This window comes from Aquarana catesbeiana, linkage group LG03 (assembly GCF_042186555.1).
Source record: "Aquarana catesbeiana isolate 2022-GZ linkage group LG03, ASM4218655v1, whole genome shotgun sequence".
In the NCBI taxonomy this organism is placed as follows: Eukaryota; Metazoa; Chordata; class Amphibia; order Anura; family Ranidae; genus Aquarana; species Aquarana catesbeiana.
Window position 1 is genome coordinate 300,087,904 of NC_133326.1, and position 18,941 is coordinate 300,106,844.

At 38.3% G+C, this 18,941-nt stretch overlaps 1 protein-coding gene across 2 annotated transcripts in view; it reads right to left on the reverse strand.

Annotated features, from left to right (window-relative positions):
* The window catches only part of PTPRQ (protein tyrosine phosphatase receptor type Q), a 450,263-nt gene that overhangs the window by 62,639 nt on the left and 368,683 nt on the right, over nucleotides 1-18,941 (reverse strand). For both annotated transcript variants that reach the window (XM_073620248.1, XM_073620247.1), the window contains 2 exons: nucleotides 18,528-18,627; nucleotides 17,245-17,373 (listed from right to left, as the gene is read on the reverse strand). In XM_073620248.1, the coding sequence (XP_073476349.1) occupies nucleotides 17,245-17,373; nucleotides 18,528-18,627 (229 nt within the window). The remainder of the gene's footprint in view (nucleotides 1-17,244; nucleotides 17,374-18,527; nucleotides 18,628-18,941) is intronic.

The window sequence follows — 18,941 nt, forward strand, 5'->3', positions numbered from 1 at the left end:
TGCATTTGTTTATTTCAGTGCCCTAATTCCTGGGGATTTGTTGGCTTATTTGTAGTTTGCTGTTTGGATTATGAAAGCTTCCTTGAATTGTCTTTGGGTAGTTGCCTTTCCATTTTTTATTTAGGTAAGATTTCTAGACTGTGCATGGAATTTTTGATAGCACTGTTTTTTGGGGGTTTTATTTTTATATACTCTTTATTTATTTTGTATAACCAGTCTACCACATTTTGAGCTATATATGATTACACCCCATCACTTTGTTTTTCAGTGCTCCTCCTTTGAGGATTGGTTGATGTCCCTTTGTATTTGGGGGTGCCCGATAAACTTTCTATAGGATGAAATGGCAAATACCAGTGTGCACTTTGCAAGTCCCTTATTAGCTCATGTGAATAGCTTGAATGTTTGTCCTTCCCCCTTTACAGTGGGTAATAGTCTATATGGGTGATATGTACTGTATAACCATTTGGTTTCCCTGGACATTCAATGCAAAGCATTTATACTTTAATTATTTATATTCTTTAGTGTATATTCAATGGAGGAAGTCCTGGCACCCTTTGTGCTTCCCTATGTTTCAAATGTTGAGGGGGCTGTCAACAACCTATGGACTAATTGGCTGATACTGGCTGAAAACTGGCGGATAATTTTTCCTTGCTTTGGTAATCTCTCATGTAAGTATATTCATACATTTTTGTAATATAGGCCATGTGTATGTATTTCATGAAAATTGTCTTTGATATGTGTACTTATATTTCAGACTGACCACCAATATTCCACCTGAAGAATAATTTCCTGAAATTGAAATGTGTTGGGAGTCATATGTAACAAAGGGTCAAAGTTTGACCATTGAAATTGAAATTCTGTAACATGTGTGTGGTTATGCTATAGTGGTGAACATCTGACCAACTGTGGCCACGCTTTATAACAGCCTTGTTGTTTTTGTGGATGTTTTTTATGTAATCTTGAATAAAATATAATTGTTTTACTTCTGGCGTTTAGTTTGAGTGGTGCCTTGAAAGTGCTAGTCTGTTTTTTCTTTTTACAGTAAAATTATCAGTGATTTAGCACCTCTGCATTTATCAGTCTTTATTTTGGTATATAAAATATAATTTATCATCATGGTGATTAATTTAAGTTTTTGGCCATGAAAGATTTTCTCATTTGAACATTTATTGCTCATAATTTTACATTTGTAAACTGATGTGTTCTGTGGATGACATTTTAAAAAGTAATGAAAATACATACACAGGCTTAGACAGAGTTAGAAGACAATCATGAAAACACCCATGGCTACATATTACTATCAAGGATTTAATAGGGAGGGTGAGCTCCCATTGTTTTTAGAACAGCTTCAGCCCCTAAAACGTTGTAAGTCCTGAACTGTATATAGTGGGACTTTGCACCTTTGCACCATTTTTCAAAAAATATAACCTGCTGTGCTTTGAGACATGAAGAAAGTGGATATCTACTGTGCATTCTGCACGCCAGAGCTTCCCATAAAGAACCAATTGTCTTTAAATCTGGAAAACTGATGGCAGGCAAAAGACTTTCTCCTGGTAATCATGAAACAACCCTTGAATACTTTAGCAGTGTGTATGGGGGCATTATAATGCTTGAATATGGGAATATTACAAAGGACCAATGTTTGTACCACAGGGTCCACCTGGTCCTGTAAAACAAACTAATTTTCCTTGGCCATTATACAACCATGAAGATCAATCATCAGACCTGATGACTCATGAGATGGTTGGTCATACTGTTACAGATACCCCACCATATTTGACAGATGGCAAAAGACCTTATAGGTTGAAGACATCTTTGGCTGACTCCAGTGTAAACCCATCCAGATGTAGAAAATAGGAAGAAAGGTTTTGTGCTCTTTTAAACAAACTAGACTTCTTTGTTCATTGTTCTTGAATACAAGAGGTTTCTAAATGCTGAGCCTTCCATAAATTCCAACTTTGTGAAGCTCATGATGCAGGGATCATCCATACCACATGCAATTTTTATGTAATGTTCTGTGAAACTCAGGCAAACCAGAGGCATGTGTTGCAATGCATCCTAAAATATCCTGCATGTTGCAGTTTTGGGTGCAGTTTCCCATTCAAGTAACTAAAATCGACACCTTTGAAAACTGCACAGGGAAGTCGTCATAGGTGTTAAATCAAATATGATTCTGGATGAGTGAGCTCTTACATTTTTGTTGAGACTGATAAGCTAATATAACCTAGAGCACCCCTGGCCTTACTTACCTATCCATCACAGCAACCAACAGTTATTACCCTCCGCTGAAATCTTCTTTAGTTTCGGACCTGAATAATGAGTCCTCATAGATCTAAATAGGGTTGTACCCCTGTATCTAGTGTTGAGATACAGACCCACTTAAGTCTATGAGCACTTACTATGCATCCATAGCCATATAATTGTGGGTGGAAGAAGAGGCCACTGGTTCAGCTTTTTTTTACGTGCAATTCAGATTTACTTGCATATTTTATACCCAGATAAATTGAGTTTGAAAATGACTTGCTAAGGTATTGCCAGACTTGCCAGGCTTCACAAGTTTGTTGCACAATTGCAGCAAGTCCACATTGCATGACTCCAGATCAACTTTCTTTGCAAACATTCTGCAAGTCTGCTGCAAGTTCTGGTTCAGTTATGTTGTGCAATAGTCACCCCACCACAGTTGTCACTGTGGCCGAATGTGGAAAAGTGTCAACTAGAACGAGAAATATATCCTTGCTATCTGGGTAGGTGATATGTACATCTAATTGCAAACAATCTAAAATGACCCATCTTTGCAGCTGTACGTGTAATTGGGATTTATTTACTCCTGAATAAATTCTCTTTTCATGAGGTGTTTCTGTTATTTTGTATACCCCTGTACAGAACAGATAATTGTATCCTCCACCCTTTGCCATACAGTACATTAGATGATTGTGATTGATAACACTTGTGTGAAACTTAGATGTGATCCATTGAATAACTGCCCATTACACTAAATCTATACTCAAAAAGCTAATTTGGACCTTTCTCAACCATGCGCACAAAATAGCACATTGTGTAAATAGATATGAAGCATAGGAAATGGACTACTTTACTATGAGCACAATTTCAATATACTTTCGTATTATTGAAAATTGGTATGCAATCTGTTAGTGGTATAATAAATGATTTTCTGTATTCTCTATATTTTAAAAATGAGAAGTTGAAAAAGAAGATGGCAAACAACACCATGGGTCCTATTTATAAAAAAAAAAAAAAAAAATCACTTTGTGAATGTCTCAACATTCGTGGAAGCATAACGAAAAATACGTAATGTTTGTAACATGTGTAAATGCTTCTTTGTTACATGTAAAGTAACATTCGTTAGCATTCAATCCTAAGAGAAAACTAGATACAAGAACATTCGACCAGGAGTGTTAACATTCACCAATAGAGAAAAAAGGCTAAAATTATAGGCTAAGAACATTCAACCAGTAGCTGAAATAATAAGTAAGACTTCTGCACAGTGTTCAGTCTATTGAGATAGATGCGAACAAATGGGCGTTCAGCTAAACGAGCCTCCAGCTGCATTGTGAAGTGAAACATTTAGCAGGAAATGTTACATTCTCCTGGCAAAACGCAAGGAAACTATTACTTTTCTTAAACATAGACTCCTGTGAAACAATGTGAAAAGGATATATAGTTATAAAAAATAAATCAGTAAAATTGTCTTCAGCAAGTATAACTGCCAACCTAAATCTGTGAGTTTGCTGTTCATTTTTACCACAAGTAGTATTTTGCCAAATCTATCAAAATAGTTTTTCTTGAACAGCTGTGTGATTCAGTGGAACATTAAAGTGGAACATTAAGCCCTAATAGATCACTCCAAGATGGCACCTTTTGTAGGTATAGCCATGTAAAACATTAACTACAAGTGCCTGTTTAAAAACCAGTAATACACGGTCTCACCTCATGCTTAGTCTCTTTCTATTTTTCGGCACTGTGCCCAAAATCAGAGCCACTAGAAGCCGATCTGCTGACAGCCTACAGATTTACTACTGCTCAGGGGCCCTGGGCTTCAGCAAAATGGCAACCTCCAGCAAGAAGAAACAGGATCAATGCTGGAGGCAATTTACAGCACACACAATTTTGGTAACATAATTATTAATGTGGAATGTATATTCTTTTCTAAAGAACGTTATTTTTTATCAAGTTTTGGGTAAAGTTCCGCTTTAATGGAAACCTGTACTTAAAAAAATACATAGGCTGCCATTATTTAACTAAAAGTGAATGTAAACCCTAATAATGACCTATTAAAGCTATTGGTTTTATCTGTTTAAAAAAAAAACATAAATCATAAAGTCTCAAAATTGCAAACTTAAAACAGAACCCCCATTGAAGTCTATGTGGGAATGGACCCTGAAAATAATCTCTGCCCATTTTTAAGGCTAATATGCAATAGGCATAAGGGGCATGCATCAGTGCAAAAAAAAAAAAAAACGAAAGTAGGGAGCGTGTCCATCTTTTAATGCAACTTTGACGTCAACAAGGAAAACACCAATCCTTCCAATTACATGTTTAGAAGATGCCTTTTAAGCTGTATGTGATATTATAAAACAGTACAATGCGTCAGCAATAGTGACGAGCTGAATGTATCTGGGTTTAGTCTAGAGCAAGTTCGGCAAAGATGACTAAAGTTTGGGTGCTAAATTCAATGCCATTGATATAAATGGGAGCCGCATGTTAAAAGACAGTAATAATTGTAATGGATCTTTAAACAAATGGCATGGAGGACATCTACCAAAAACAATAACGATTTTAACATTTCTGTTTGGTGGAGATCAGAATTTTAGTAATGCTTTGGGTGAAACATTAAAAATGCAAAGTAATAACATGTATGGGGGATGCCCTGACTTTGCCTGTGAAGTAGCACATTTCTGTGATGTATGCAACCTACTATAGCAACATTTACAAAGAAAAAGGTGTGTTTAAATTGCCAGAAAAACAAAGCTGCAGGGGATTCTCTTTATCTATACTGGACTCTAATCCTAGATGAGAGTTTGACATAGATGGTAATGGGGGACCCCCACAATAAAATAAATAAAAGGACATCAGGTTCCCCCAATATAGGTCTGGTACAAATTTTAAGGGGGGCCCCACATAAAAACTGTGTGCGCCCCCCCTCAAATTTTGAACCAGATTCTTATCATAGCTTGTAGCTTGGCAGGCCAGGAAAGGGGCCTGAACCATGGCAAGCCACCTGTTTTTAGTGTGGGAGGGGTACCTTGCCAGGGGAGGACCCTCCTGGTAAAGCATGTTGTCCTCATGTTTATAAGGACAAGGGGCTCTTTTACACAGACCTGGACCGGTAGTTGTGGGGATCTGCAGGCGGAATACTTCTCAGAATCTGGAAGCCCCTTTTAACAATAAGAGGAAACCCAGATATCAGCTTCCCCTATATAAATTCACCATTAACCATGTCATGCAGAAATATAGATCCACATCAATCATGATGCTCAAAGCCTGCTGTAAAGAAAAAAAAAAATTGCAGATGCACATCTGTACTTGTTGCTTCACTCCTGTCAAATGACCTGGTGGATGACACAAGCGCTACGTAAACTGTTGGCGCTATATAAATCCTGTATAATAATAATAATAATGACAGCTGCTATAGACAAAGGGGCAGAGTCTCCTGAGTGATGACACTGACCACACATGGACATGACCATATATGGTCAATGATGTCACTGAGATCCCATGCTGTCATAGATTAAACATGGTTATGCCAATATATGGTCAATAACATCAGCCAGGAGACCTTGCGCCAACTATCATCTGCTAGATCTGTCATTCAGCAGGAGTGAAGTGACAGGAACAGATGTGTGTCCATGTTCAGTGGATTGGACATCGTTATTGGTGAGGATCTACATTGCTGGATGGAATGACTGATGGTGGATTTACATTATAGAACTTATTTTTATTGTTAAAAACTGCGTATGTATATATTTTTTTACACTTTACATTTTTTTTCTGAATGGGTAGGAATGCTATTTTTGTTAAAGGGGGCTTCCATATTCCAATAAGAACTAGTGTCCCCCATTGGAAGATTTCCCCTCTATTACTGTTCTGGTGTCAACCCAAAATTTGGGATTTTCTTTTACTGTCGCTTTTGATGATAATGGTAATTGGAGAGGGTGAATCTGCCTAACAGGGGTATAGACGGCAAAAGAAACTGACAGGTGTTTTAATTCCTCTCCACTCTCTCCAAAATTAAAAAAAGAAAAGTTTTGCCTTTAGTTACACTATAAGCTCAATGCCTTAAGTATAAAATGTTCATTAAATCCCTAAGGGGTTCTGAGTGACAGCGCTGAGGAGAGGGAGCATGATGGAGTGTGCACACAGAGCCCATATTGCTCCATTAACCCCTCCTCTGCAAGCTGTCATTTCACCTAATCATGCAGCCCTATGACCCCCTTGCTTCTTACATGTACATAAACACTTGCTTTATTAAGCCCAGACTCTCCTGCCATTTTGGAAGGAATCGAAAATTAAGCTTTCGGCTTGTTTTCTTGTAAATGACAGGGGCAGAGCAGGGTGTGTCATTCACAAAAACACAAACTCAACAACACACATCACCTACCACTAGTTAAGTATCTGGCTTGTGTTGATGTGGGCTTGTGTTATTGTAAAGGACGGTGCTCCTCTGTACCCACTGTCGTTCAAGAAAACATGCCAACAACTTGATAGTTGATCTCATCTGAAAACGCAGGTAGTTGTCAAGTGGTTCTGGGCTTCATCAAGTTAGTGTTTTATATACAAGTAAGGTAGCAGAGGAGGCACAAACAGGGATGCAATATTACATGGAGGGAAGAAGAATGTAGAGGTGTCGGGGATGTCAATGCTGGCTGTAACTGCCACATAGAAATGCCCTTAATTTGGGCTTCAGCCTGAGGAGGAGCTACAATCAGCCCTGATGGTAATAAAAACATAAATGTATTTCCCAACCACTGCTCAGATTGGAATGCGGACAAATATGATGTGCAATGGGTCCCCTGGGAGATTTACCTAACATTTTTTACTTGTGGTGATACTTCTCCTTTGCATACAGCAGCAATGCCTCAATTTGTTTTATTAAGACAAAAAGGCTTTTAGCTGTTTTGGCTGTGAGGCCTGAATTTTTTAACCAGTGGTAATAGGCCTGAATTGAATAAGGGAACTAGGAGCCAAGACAAATATTTTAGCAATAGCAAGGCATTCTCCTAAAAAAATTAAACTAGAGCCTTCAACGGCTGTCCAGTAGTATAACAGTTCACGGTGTAGTTTGTGAGCTTCTTTCAGTGCAATATCACACTGTAGTGTCTTATATAGTGTATACTTTTTCTGGTGTATACTATCAGAGACAATAGCCACACATACTGTGAAGTGGCTGCACAGTGGGTAATCACCTCGGTTATGCTTCAATGTAAAAGGGAGTGACAAGGCAATTTTTATCTTGAAATAAAAATGAAATTGTATAATTTCAGAAACATGCGAAATAAAAACTATAATGCATTTCATTTATAATAAAAAAATAAACAGTATATATACTATAGTGTATATATACTGTATATACACTGTATATAGTGTGTTTCTGAGACAATAGCCATGCATATTGTACAGTGGCTGGAAAGTATGTAAGCAGGCTGTTCGGGCTGCAGTGTAAGAGGAGACAATAGCCAAAACTATCATAGGGTTGCTCGACAGTATTTAAGCCACTTGGTTAAGCCACAATAAAAAAAAGGAGAGATATGGCAGGTTTTACCTTGACTTAAACATTAGAGTGTATTATCTCTGAGAAATAATAGCCACAAATGCTATATATTTGAGTATTGCTGCACTAGAATAGGCTGCGAATAGAGAACAGAGAAACAGAGCATGATTTACCCAGATGGAAACATTCGAAATTTTAGTGCCCAGTTGCGGAAACATTATGTGGGGCACTTTTACTGTGTTAGAGTACCAAAATAGGAAGAGCAAAAGTATCAGAAGTTTGTAATAGTGGCAGCAGAAGACCAGCAGAGGTGGCAGAAATCATAATGGTAGCAGTCCATCAGAGGTGGCAAGTGTTTATATTGGTGGCAGTCCAGCAGAAGTGGCATGAGCTGGAATTGTGCCAGTGCAAGGCAAGGAGAGGTGCCACGAGCTGGTAATGTTGGCAGCAGAAGGCCAGGAGATGTGGCAGGAGCTAGTAATTGTGGAGAACCAGCAAATGTGGCAGGATTTGGTAATGGTGGCAGTTCAGCAAAGGTGTCAGGAGCTGGAAATGGTGGCAGTCCAGCACAAATGTCAAGAGCTAGTAAGGGTGGCAGCAGAGGTGTCAGAAGCTAGTAATGGTGAAAGTCCAACAAAGGTGACAGGAGCTGGTCATGGTGTCCAACCAGCAAAGGTGGCAGGAGCTGGTAATGGTGGCAATCCAATAAAGGTGACAGGAACTGGTCATAGTGTTAGACCAGCAGAGGTGGCAGGTGCTGGAAATTGTAGCAGAGCAGGAAAGTTGCCAGGAGCTAGTAATAGGGAGAGGCCAGTACAGGTGCCAGGAGCTGGTAAAACAAACAGGAACTGTTAATGTTGGCAGGAAACCAAAGGTGACAGGGGTTGATAGTGTTGGCAGGCTTGAAGACGCGGCAGGATCTGCTAATGGTGAAAGATACCAGGCGTGGCACTAATGTACTTTTAATACTTTGTGAATACATTTGTATAATTTTAAAAGCAGTGTATATTATTATATGTATATTGTTAAGCACCTATAAAGTCCCATTTCTAGTGCATTTTTTTGCCTGGCATACAATGACATGAGGTCATCCACCTCTTGGCCTGCCCCTAAATAGCTGCCAGAATCTCTTACCCAGTGTGGGTTCTGCCCCCTAGGCATGCTAGCAGCAAAAAAGCAAAGCAGCATTTTGAGGCTCTGGGGTGCTTTGTGGGAATAATGGTTCTTCAGAGTGAGAGGAAGCCATTGAGCAGGAGGGGGTAGAGGTGACTGCACTGTCACCTACACCAGTGTGCAAGACATGAGGGTGGCACCGCTAGCTTTGGTGGTATGCCCCTTCCTGTATCTTCCCCAGCCCCCAGCAAATGTACCTATTGTGTTGTACTGTGGATGCGATGTACCTGTCCATGCTTGCTGGGCCACGTATCTGTGGTCATGTGGACTCTGCCACTGACAGTGTGGTCCAGTAACATGGACATATTAGCTTCCACATGATGATGGAAGGCAGGGGTGACCTTCTGGGCAAAACAATGGTGGCTGGGTACCTGCCAATGTGGTGCAGCTCAGGTCATAAACTCACAGAAAGGGGCAAACTGCACCAGATTAAATGGAAGTAGCTGCAAGGCCAGAAACTTAACCAAGCTGGCATTGAGATGCTGTGCATGGGGGTCATTAGGGGACATTTTTTCTTCTCTTCCAGCAGCTGTGGAAGAGACACCTGTCTGGTCAAAGATGCTGTTAGAAACTGTGGAATGGTATTAGGAGACTTGTAGTGAGGTTCAAAGTTATGCTTGGCCATACCCAGTGTGGCTCCATGCTGACCCTCTTCCCCATTTGATGTCTAGCAAGGAAAACGTCTGAAAGCCTTCTGAGACTTCCCTCCCTATCACTTGAGGCCACAGATATTGCAGTAGATGCAGATGTGGAATCTTGTGAAATGAGGGAGTGGTGGAAAATGAGGAAAAAGCAGCTGGTTGTTTTACCACACACTGCAGACAGTGACTGAAGCCACAGATTGATTCCAAAGCTTTATTATCCCCTATCCATCCCAACATATGTACGGTACCTAGTTAGCATCATTGAAATGTTAATATGGTAGGAGTACTAAAAACATGAATGACCTGTCAGCATTACTCTGAAAGCACTGGAAATGTAGTATATACTGCAATTGGGATATGGCCCAATGTGATCACTCATCAGCAGCATTACTGTTTCACACCTCAGCCGAATCCACCTAAAACTAATATTGTATTTTGGATCGATTCTGTAACATAACTATGTATCGGTTCCTTTGATCTTTCTGACATTTCAGCAGCAAGGTCTTATGTAAATGTTCTAAGTTTCTTTGCACTGACTCATATAGGGTAAATGGATCTTCAACAACTGTAATTTGACAGCTAAAGAACAAAATGTTACTTTAATGGAAAACAGGCGTTTATACTACATGGCCTCAATTTGCTTAGTGATGAACATGCTTTACAATTTGCAGCAATATTCTAATGTTATTTCATCACTGCACTGTAGTATGGATACATTTGTACAATCAAATAAATTACACAAACTGAAAAGTATCAGTATTTTACTATATTAAAGTTGAAAAGTTTGCTGCCATTAGACATCAGAAAAAATTATGTGAATATACAGTATGTGGGTGTGTGCGCAGACTGTATATGCTAAAAGGGCTAAGGATTTCAAACAAGTATTTTAGAACAACAGTACATAAGAGGCGTAAGTACAATTTTCTAATGACAAACAATCACCTTGTTAGCTAGATATCCATTTCCTTATTTTCAAACAGTGGTGAAATGATAGAATGACCTGTACATCCTGAAAGAGGGATGTTTTAATAAACAGCATCTGATGAAAGATGTCTCCTAGCTGTGGTTATGATAATGAGGCCATAGTCCCTACAGATCTCTGAGCCCTACCAAACATACAGCTTACACAGATGTCTTACATACTGATATATGAGGAAATTTGAGTCCGATATTTATATGAATTGATGATGCTAAGAGCAACGACATAGTGTAAAGACAGTTACAACTGTAATATCTTATCAATGAGGTCTTTTCGTAATCTTGTTCAGAAAGACATTTGGGCTTTTACTATAAGTAATAAAAGTAATATCCCTAACGTAAAAAAAGGTTAAAACCCCTAGCGGGTAACTTTTTGCTGCCTGCGTCTTGCTGGGAGATTTTCCATGCAACAGGAAATCTTTTTAGTAACTGGAATTACCATCTTAGACCATTGTCATAGCAACAAGTGACCCCATTGGAGGATTCTTCTCTCACCTCTTGTTCTAATAACAACTCAACATTTTTGGCTTTCTTTTTACTTACTTTCAGTCTCAGTCATGCCACGTACACAGGATCGGACATTCCGACAACAAAATCCTGGATTTATTTCCGAACTTGTTTTGCATACACACTGTCACACAAATGTTGTCGGAAATTCCGAACGTCAAGAACACGGTGACATACAACACGTACGACGAGCTGAGAAAATGAAGTTCAATAGCCAGCGTGGCTCTTCTGCTTGATTCCGAGAATGCGTGGAACTTTGTGCGTCGGAATTGTGTACACACGATCGGAATTTCCGACAACAAGCTCCCATCGAACATTTGAATGTCCCATCGTGTGTACGTGGCATAACAGTGGTCACCAGGACAAATAGAGTGGTGAATCTTCCCAGCGGGGACACAGATAGCAATAAAAGAGTCTAACTTTTCCCCGTTTTATTAAAAAAAAAATGCCTTTACATGCCTTTACTTTAAGGGTCAATTAAAACAAAAGTTATGTTTTAGCAATAGGCAGACCCTGGTAAACAGAGTCAGCCATTCATTTCTTGTATTTCTTGGATAATCCAATAGTAAGAACTCTTTGCCAAAATTCCTGCCTCTATTGCTGTCCACCTTGGAGATTTATAGATTTCCACACACCACTTCTTCCTGTGTTCCTGCTTTTTTCCTACTGTTGTATTCTTCATAATAACAATAAAATGAATCAGACAGACTTGGACCCCCTCACAATGTTCATTGGAGGTGTGCATACTCAGGACCTATGGCACAGAAATCTTACCAGAGTTCCAGAGAAATCAAAAACTGTTGTATTTTTTAATTTATCAGCATCTATCAAAAACTGAAATATCAGTTCTGAATGAACAGACCTTTTAAAAGCCACAAGATTGTATCTCTTATTTTCCTAATTTTTTCAGAAAAGGCTAGGTATTCGATGTGTTATTCCTTATTTTGCAACATTTAGTTTAACATCAAAATGTTTATATGTATTACCTTCTTATTCATTCCTTACATTTTTACATCTATTGAACTAATCACAGTGGCATATTAATGAAAAAATATTAACAGCCTTTACATATAATATTCAACATACAAAGCTTTTTTAGGGTATTAACAACTTGGGTTGTCTACTGTAGAGGCCACAAGATTTATCCAGTAGTTGTGAAAGTACACCATCATGGGTACTGAACATTTAATACATAAGTAAGGTAACACAAAAGGTAAATATTTAAAAAAATAGTATATGGTTAATGCTCATTTGTATAAAATTGTGTAGTTTGTAGCCCAATTTAAACATAGATAAAGCATTTTTAATTCATCAATGTGATTTGATGACAAAATGTATGGTAGTGGTCCTTTTAACCATATACTACCAGCAAGAAAGTCTTTTGTCCCCATCTGAGGTTAGAGGCCAGATGGAAATACAAGACCATTTGGATACTGTGGACATAAGAGCAACAAACCAATCCAATAATGACTTACTGAATGACATATATGTCCTTGCGTCTAAAGAAAAATGATGAATATCTGGAAGTAAAGATTCATTAATAATTATAAAATGTATTGGCAGTATAATAAACTATAGTAAAAATACATTTACTTATTTTTTTTTTACATGTCCATGTATTTTTGTGAATACCAAGTTTGCCAACTTTCTAGCCCAAATGATTGCAGTTCATTTAAAAATGAGCTACATGTTTTTCTTTGGGAGATGGGTAGAACAGTAAACAGAACCAGGGCTGGCCTGATGTGCAGACAAAATAGGCGGCCACCTTGTCAGCTTCAATGGAAGAAGGGGTTACAAAAGTACATGACTCATAGTCAGTAGTAGACAGCTTTCCTGCAGTACAGAAATGGACTGTTAGTGACAAGCTATGCATAAAACTGTAAACATATCTTGCTTTTATTGCGCTGTTTAATGCTAACTTACAATATATGCAAAAGAGCTTCTGCTGAGGCCCTAATCTGGCTCTTTGAATTTTGGGAACACCCCTGGACCTCAATGGGTGCTTGCTGAGTGAAAAGACAGTAAATAGATATGTTTGCATTATTTTCCTACCTACTTCTGCCACCGCTAGGGAAGCTTAGTCTGCTCGTCTACTGCCAGCCAGACTACTAATCATACTGCATACACAGGAAAGATCAAAAAGTGGACGGTTGAAGGGATACATGCATCTATGTGGTGGTTTCATAAGAAGGAGTGGTGTCAAGAAAGGGAGTCCATAGGGTAATAATTATGCAAGGAACTGGACAAATGTTAGGGGAGGCATACAGTTTGGTAATTTCACCTTGAGTGCTAGCCCTGCCACTGGCCAGAACAGTGCCTTTGTCTATATTGAAAAGCATTTTTCATTTTAATCCAATTCAGAACTGTAGAAGAAAACTACAAAGCAGCGGTCTATGGGTTAGTCCAGAAAGTACATGTGAAAACATGAATTGAACAAAAAACAAGTTTATTATATTGTGAGCTGGATAAACAAAAACTGCAGGAAACTATGAAAGCTTCAAATACTGCAATAAACAGTCAAGCAGGTGTGTTAATACCACTGGTGACATCCGGGTGGAAAGGGGTTAATGTCATCCAAAGGCTTGCTGGTCAAACCTTGAGCCATGTGAAAATAAATGGAGGCCAGGTGGGGAGGATAGCAGTCCACTCCCTGCAGACTCATGGTCAGAATGGGACCATGGGGTGCAGGGTAATGTTGTGCCAACAGCTGTGATGAATTGGGCTGGTGGCCAGAGGAAACCAAATTAGGCTGTGGGCGGGCTGTGGGCGGTGAGGTGTGACAGCCGCCATGAGATGGTACAGACCGGGAGAGCCAAGGGAACTGGGCGCGCTGGGGGACATCAGTCCCACACTGGAGGCAAATGAAAACAGGAAGCCCATGATGCACAGTGGACCGCAAGCTGCTGGGTTGATGTGACTACATGTTTCGTGCGCCTGCGCTTTATCAAATATATACTAAAGCGTAGGCGCGCAAAACATGTAGTCACGGCAACTCAGCAGCTTAAGGTCCACTGCGCATCATGGGCTTCCTGTTTCCTTTGCCTCCGGTGTGGAGCTGACAGCACCCAGCGTGCCCGGTTCCCTCGGCTCTGCTCGGCTCTCCCAGTCTGTACCATCTCATGGCGGCTGTCGCACCTCACGTCTGCAGCCCAGTTTGGCTTCCTCTGGCCACCAACCAAGTCATCAGAGCGGTTGGCACAGCGTTCCCCTGCACCCCGCGGTCCCATTCTCCTGGACGCAGGTACAGTCTGACCACGAGTCTGTGAGGAGTGGACTGCTATCCTCGCCACCAGGCCTCCATCCATTTTCACATGGCTCGAGTCGCCCCTTACCATGTTTGACCAGCAAGCCTTTGGATGACATTAACCACTTTCCATCAGGATGTCACCAGTGGTATTGTTTGCTTTTAACATTATTATTTTGATCACACATCTGCATGACTGTTTATTGCAGTATTTTAAGCTTTTATAGTTTCCTGCAGTTTTTGTTTATCCAGCTCACAACATAATAAACTAGTTATTTATTCAATTTATGTTTTCACATGTACTTTCTGGTCTAACCCATAGAGTGCTGCTTTGTAGTTTTCTTCTCCTGTTCATCCATTTTCCAGTGGTTGGCAGCTGCAATGGGTTCCAGTTCACTTAACCTTGTTGATCCATGACATCTTTATATATGACTGACAGTTTTTAGCGCTCAAGGAACTTCTTGTTGTTTTGTAATGTCTCTGAACTATGTTCAGAGATAGTAGCTAGATTGGAATGTACTTATTGATTGCCATTGTTTTCTTAAAAATAAGGTAGGATTATGGGTCTGCACAGTGCATAGACAAGGCAAGTGCAATTAAGGCTTAATTAGAACATTCGCGTATTGATTTTGTGTGCAAAATGACTTGACTGCTGCATAACTTCCTCTCCTGTTTGTTAGGCAGATACACTGCTGCAAATGTCATAAAAAGCCCAAACTTCTCAGTATGGAGAAAATGTAATTGTTTCCTCTTCCAGTTCACAATTCAGTAAAAGGATCTGAGTGACCTATTGCCAAGCCCTGCCACATGAGGGGTGTGGGAGGCATGTCTATGCATATGCAAATATTGACTTTTGGAAAAGTAACTATTTGCAAAGAAATGTTGAGAGGTTTAATGATAGATTAACAGCACACTGGAGGGTGGCTGCTATGCAGCTATGGGGTCACTTTGCATTGTGTGACCCTGCAATAAGTTTATTTTAAAGTAGAACTAAACGTTTTTGTTTTTTTAGTTTTGAATAAAGTATAGAGAATATAGAAAACCTGTTTTCATTGCTGTCTGTGTCCCCATTAGGGTGATACATCCTCTCTTCTCCTGATTTGTCCTGATGACCAGTGTCACCGAGGGTGAAAGTAAAAGAAAATCCCATTTTCAGTTGTCATAAGAAAAAGAAAAGAGGGACACTCCCTCTGATGACCCAGGTGGCAACCAGGGATTTCCATTACTTTGGAGGTATTTTCTCTCACTCCCTGTTGCAGGTACAGTATGGGGCTTGTAGTGAAGAGAAATCTCCACAATGGGACACAAAAAAAGGGAAAAAAAACCTACTGGGGTTATAAAAATCCATTGGTCTAAAATAAAAAAGTAATTGGTCCTTAGTTCTACTTAAAGTTAGAAAATGAGTTATTGCACACCTAAAATGTTAATAAGTTCATAAACAAAAGTTTAAGCATTTCAGTAAAGTTATAAAAATGTAAAATTATTAGTGAACAGAATTCATAATCTGTTTTTGAAAATCTGTTAAAAAATTGCCATATATATAATTATGTATATGTTATGTATAGTGTGGTCTTTTATTTTTACACACAGTACTGGAAAACACTTAGTAGCCCACCAAGTTCTTGTTCTTGTAAGTGTGCACAGTGTCATTCCTCAACATTAACCCTGCTTAGTCAGATCTATTAGAAGTCAATGATTCAGCACCTTGGGGCACTAGAAATGACCTTTTCAATAGGTGGTCATGAAGCAGGACTAATATGTAAAGTTTAAAGTTCTTCAAGAGCATTTAATGTGTCACCTAATACTTTTTAAAGCTTATTGGCCAGAGTCAACCTTTACTATCATCATCTTAGAAGTCCCTCCATGTACTGTAAGATACACAAAAGCACTATGTAGCATGTGTAAAAGTACCAAGGATTAATTGGAGGTGATTTTAATAAAATTAGATGCTACATAGTGTTCAACATAGACTTTGTTCCAAATTATCACACACTGGAGTTCCTCTAGTCATCTACCCACAATACATACTGCTACTATCTGTCAAAAATTTGTGTTTTATCCATTTACTTCAGTAACAAACCTTCAAAATTAAGACAAACAACAGCATGATTCAATTTATTAACATGTATTACCAGCTATGCCATGTAAATATAATTTTTCACCAAGATGCCACATTAACTTAAAAATTAACCTAAAAATAAATGAATAGTTATTGGTGGACACCTTTTTTAAAGGCTGGTATACACTATGAGAAAATTGGGCTAACAATCGTCTGATTTTCCTCATTGTTTCACAGCAAGTCGATATCGGGGAAGGAAATAATGTACGGAAATTCTCATATGACAAAGACTTTTTTTTTTTGTTGTTTATTGTTTTTGATCATGCACAGTCTTTCGTTTCAGATTTTTCTCTTACAAAAACGGTACGCATTAAACAAAAATAGTTTGCTCTGTTCACGTATGAGAGAAATGTTGGATTTTGTCCGTTTGGAAATTTTTGTTTGCAAACTCTGAATTGGATGTTGAAAGTTGTGTACACACTATATGAAAATCGAACAATCGTGCGCCGTATGGAATTTTTTTTCCGATTTTCTTATAGTGTTTACCCCCTTAAGAATATTCTTTTTTTTTTATAATGCAGTCAGTGGATTTGCATAGTTAATCATCTGTAACCAAACCATGTAGGCCTTTGAATTAGAAGAGCTATCACAAAATATGTTTTAATTAAAAAGATTTACAGTGGAGATCAAGGGAAGTTCAATATTTGTCAAAAAAGGGACTGCGAAAAAAGGACGATACCTCTCAATTGTAAATCTGAGTGTCTGAAAGACACAGGTCAGCCTTTGAAAGAGGATATTACTGACCTGTATAAATAAGAGAAGGACAAACACTTCCAAACAAGTAAAGGTCATGGTGGGGTCATGGCTGATGACCTGTTGGACTACTGTTTTGTCAAATGAGTATGCTTACCGTGTTAATCTCTCATCCTTAAGCTCCAAGTCTGCCACTGTGATGAACTGGTCAAGCTTGAATTTAGTGTCAACTATTTCAGCATCTCGTGGGGAATATGTACCACCTTCTTTTTGTTTCTGTCGAATTCTAAAAAAATATACACAATTAGTTTTCTTTGCTTAAATGGAGTTTTCTGAAATATATTGCTAATGAGATAGTGTGTTGTCAATGGCTTGAACACATGGGTATGCTGGTAAAAGTATGTCCTAATATTTAAAGCAGACGTGTCACAACCTTAATTATAAATTCATTCTTTATGTGCCATGCCATGAATTATTCAGGAAAGTAGAATTATTTCTTAAAATGTGTCCACATTGCCTAACAATCTCTTGAGAATATATATTTTAAAATGACCCAATCTGTTCACAACTGCATATAACGTCATCCACCTGAATATTTAATTACATTGGTCATACAGCTTTACATACCTTGACCCTGCACACTAAGATCACATTAAAAATTCTTCAAAATATATATTTAAATATCTCTCAAACTATGATCAATTTAGTATTGTTACATTTGCATACAAATATATATATATACTTTTTTTACAGTTACACAATCTACCTTATAGAATGATATAATTATTTATAAAGGCAAAACTTTTTTTTTTAGTTTTGGATAGAGTGCAGAAAGATTAGAACGCTTGTCATTTTTAATTGCTGTCTGTGCTCCCGTTAAGGAAATTTGCCCTCTTTATTTGTCCTGTTTACCTTTATCATTGAAAGTGAAAGTAAAAGTAAAAGAAAATCCCTAATTTTAGGTTGTTCCCAATAAAGTAATAGAGGGGAGATCTTCCAATGGGGACAATAGTTCTGGTGACCTGGTATACCCTTAATTTGCAGGGATTTCCTCTCACTTTCTGTTTGGCTATGGGACAGGAAGTTAAGATAAATCTCCACAATGGGACACAGATGTTGCAAAAAAAATCTGACAGGGGTTATAATCCTCCCTTGCTCTATCAAAAATAAAAAAAAGTTTTGCCTATAGTTCTACTTTAACATCCATTGTTAATATGCTTATTAAATTACGTTTTACTGAAATCGCTTTGTGACCTTTGTTTTTTAATGAACACTGGGGAGATTCACATAACACTGTCTATATTTCATTCTGTGCTTATAACTGATAAAACTATATTCTATTATGTAACTATAACAGAATAAAAATACCTCTAATTGGTAATTAATTATATGAAGATAAAATACTAAATGTACAGTAGTAAAATGGAAATAAGGTCTTACCTCGCAAAGGCAAAGATGGCAGCTACGAGAAGGATAACAGAAAGCACACAAAGGGTAACAGATAAGATAATTTCTACAGCTCTTTCTGATAGTCCATCAGCTGGAAAAAAAAAGTGAAAATTGAAGGTAATTTTAGATGAAATCTGGTTTGTGGCCAAAATAAAGTTTTTACATACAGAATTTAGCTGATTAGTAAATGAAAACAAATGTTTATCTAGTAGTACCCGGTGTTCCAGATAGCTAAGTATACCTTTTTATCGCAATATGACCCATATTATACTGAGTGGGTGATATATGTGCAGTCAATTTGTAGTCAATTTATCATCTAGTAGTGTTTGTAGGATGTGCATAACTTATACTGTTTTGTTTTGGGGACACAATAGAATTTTTACTCAAAAACACAGGCAAATCAGT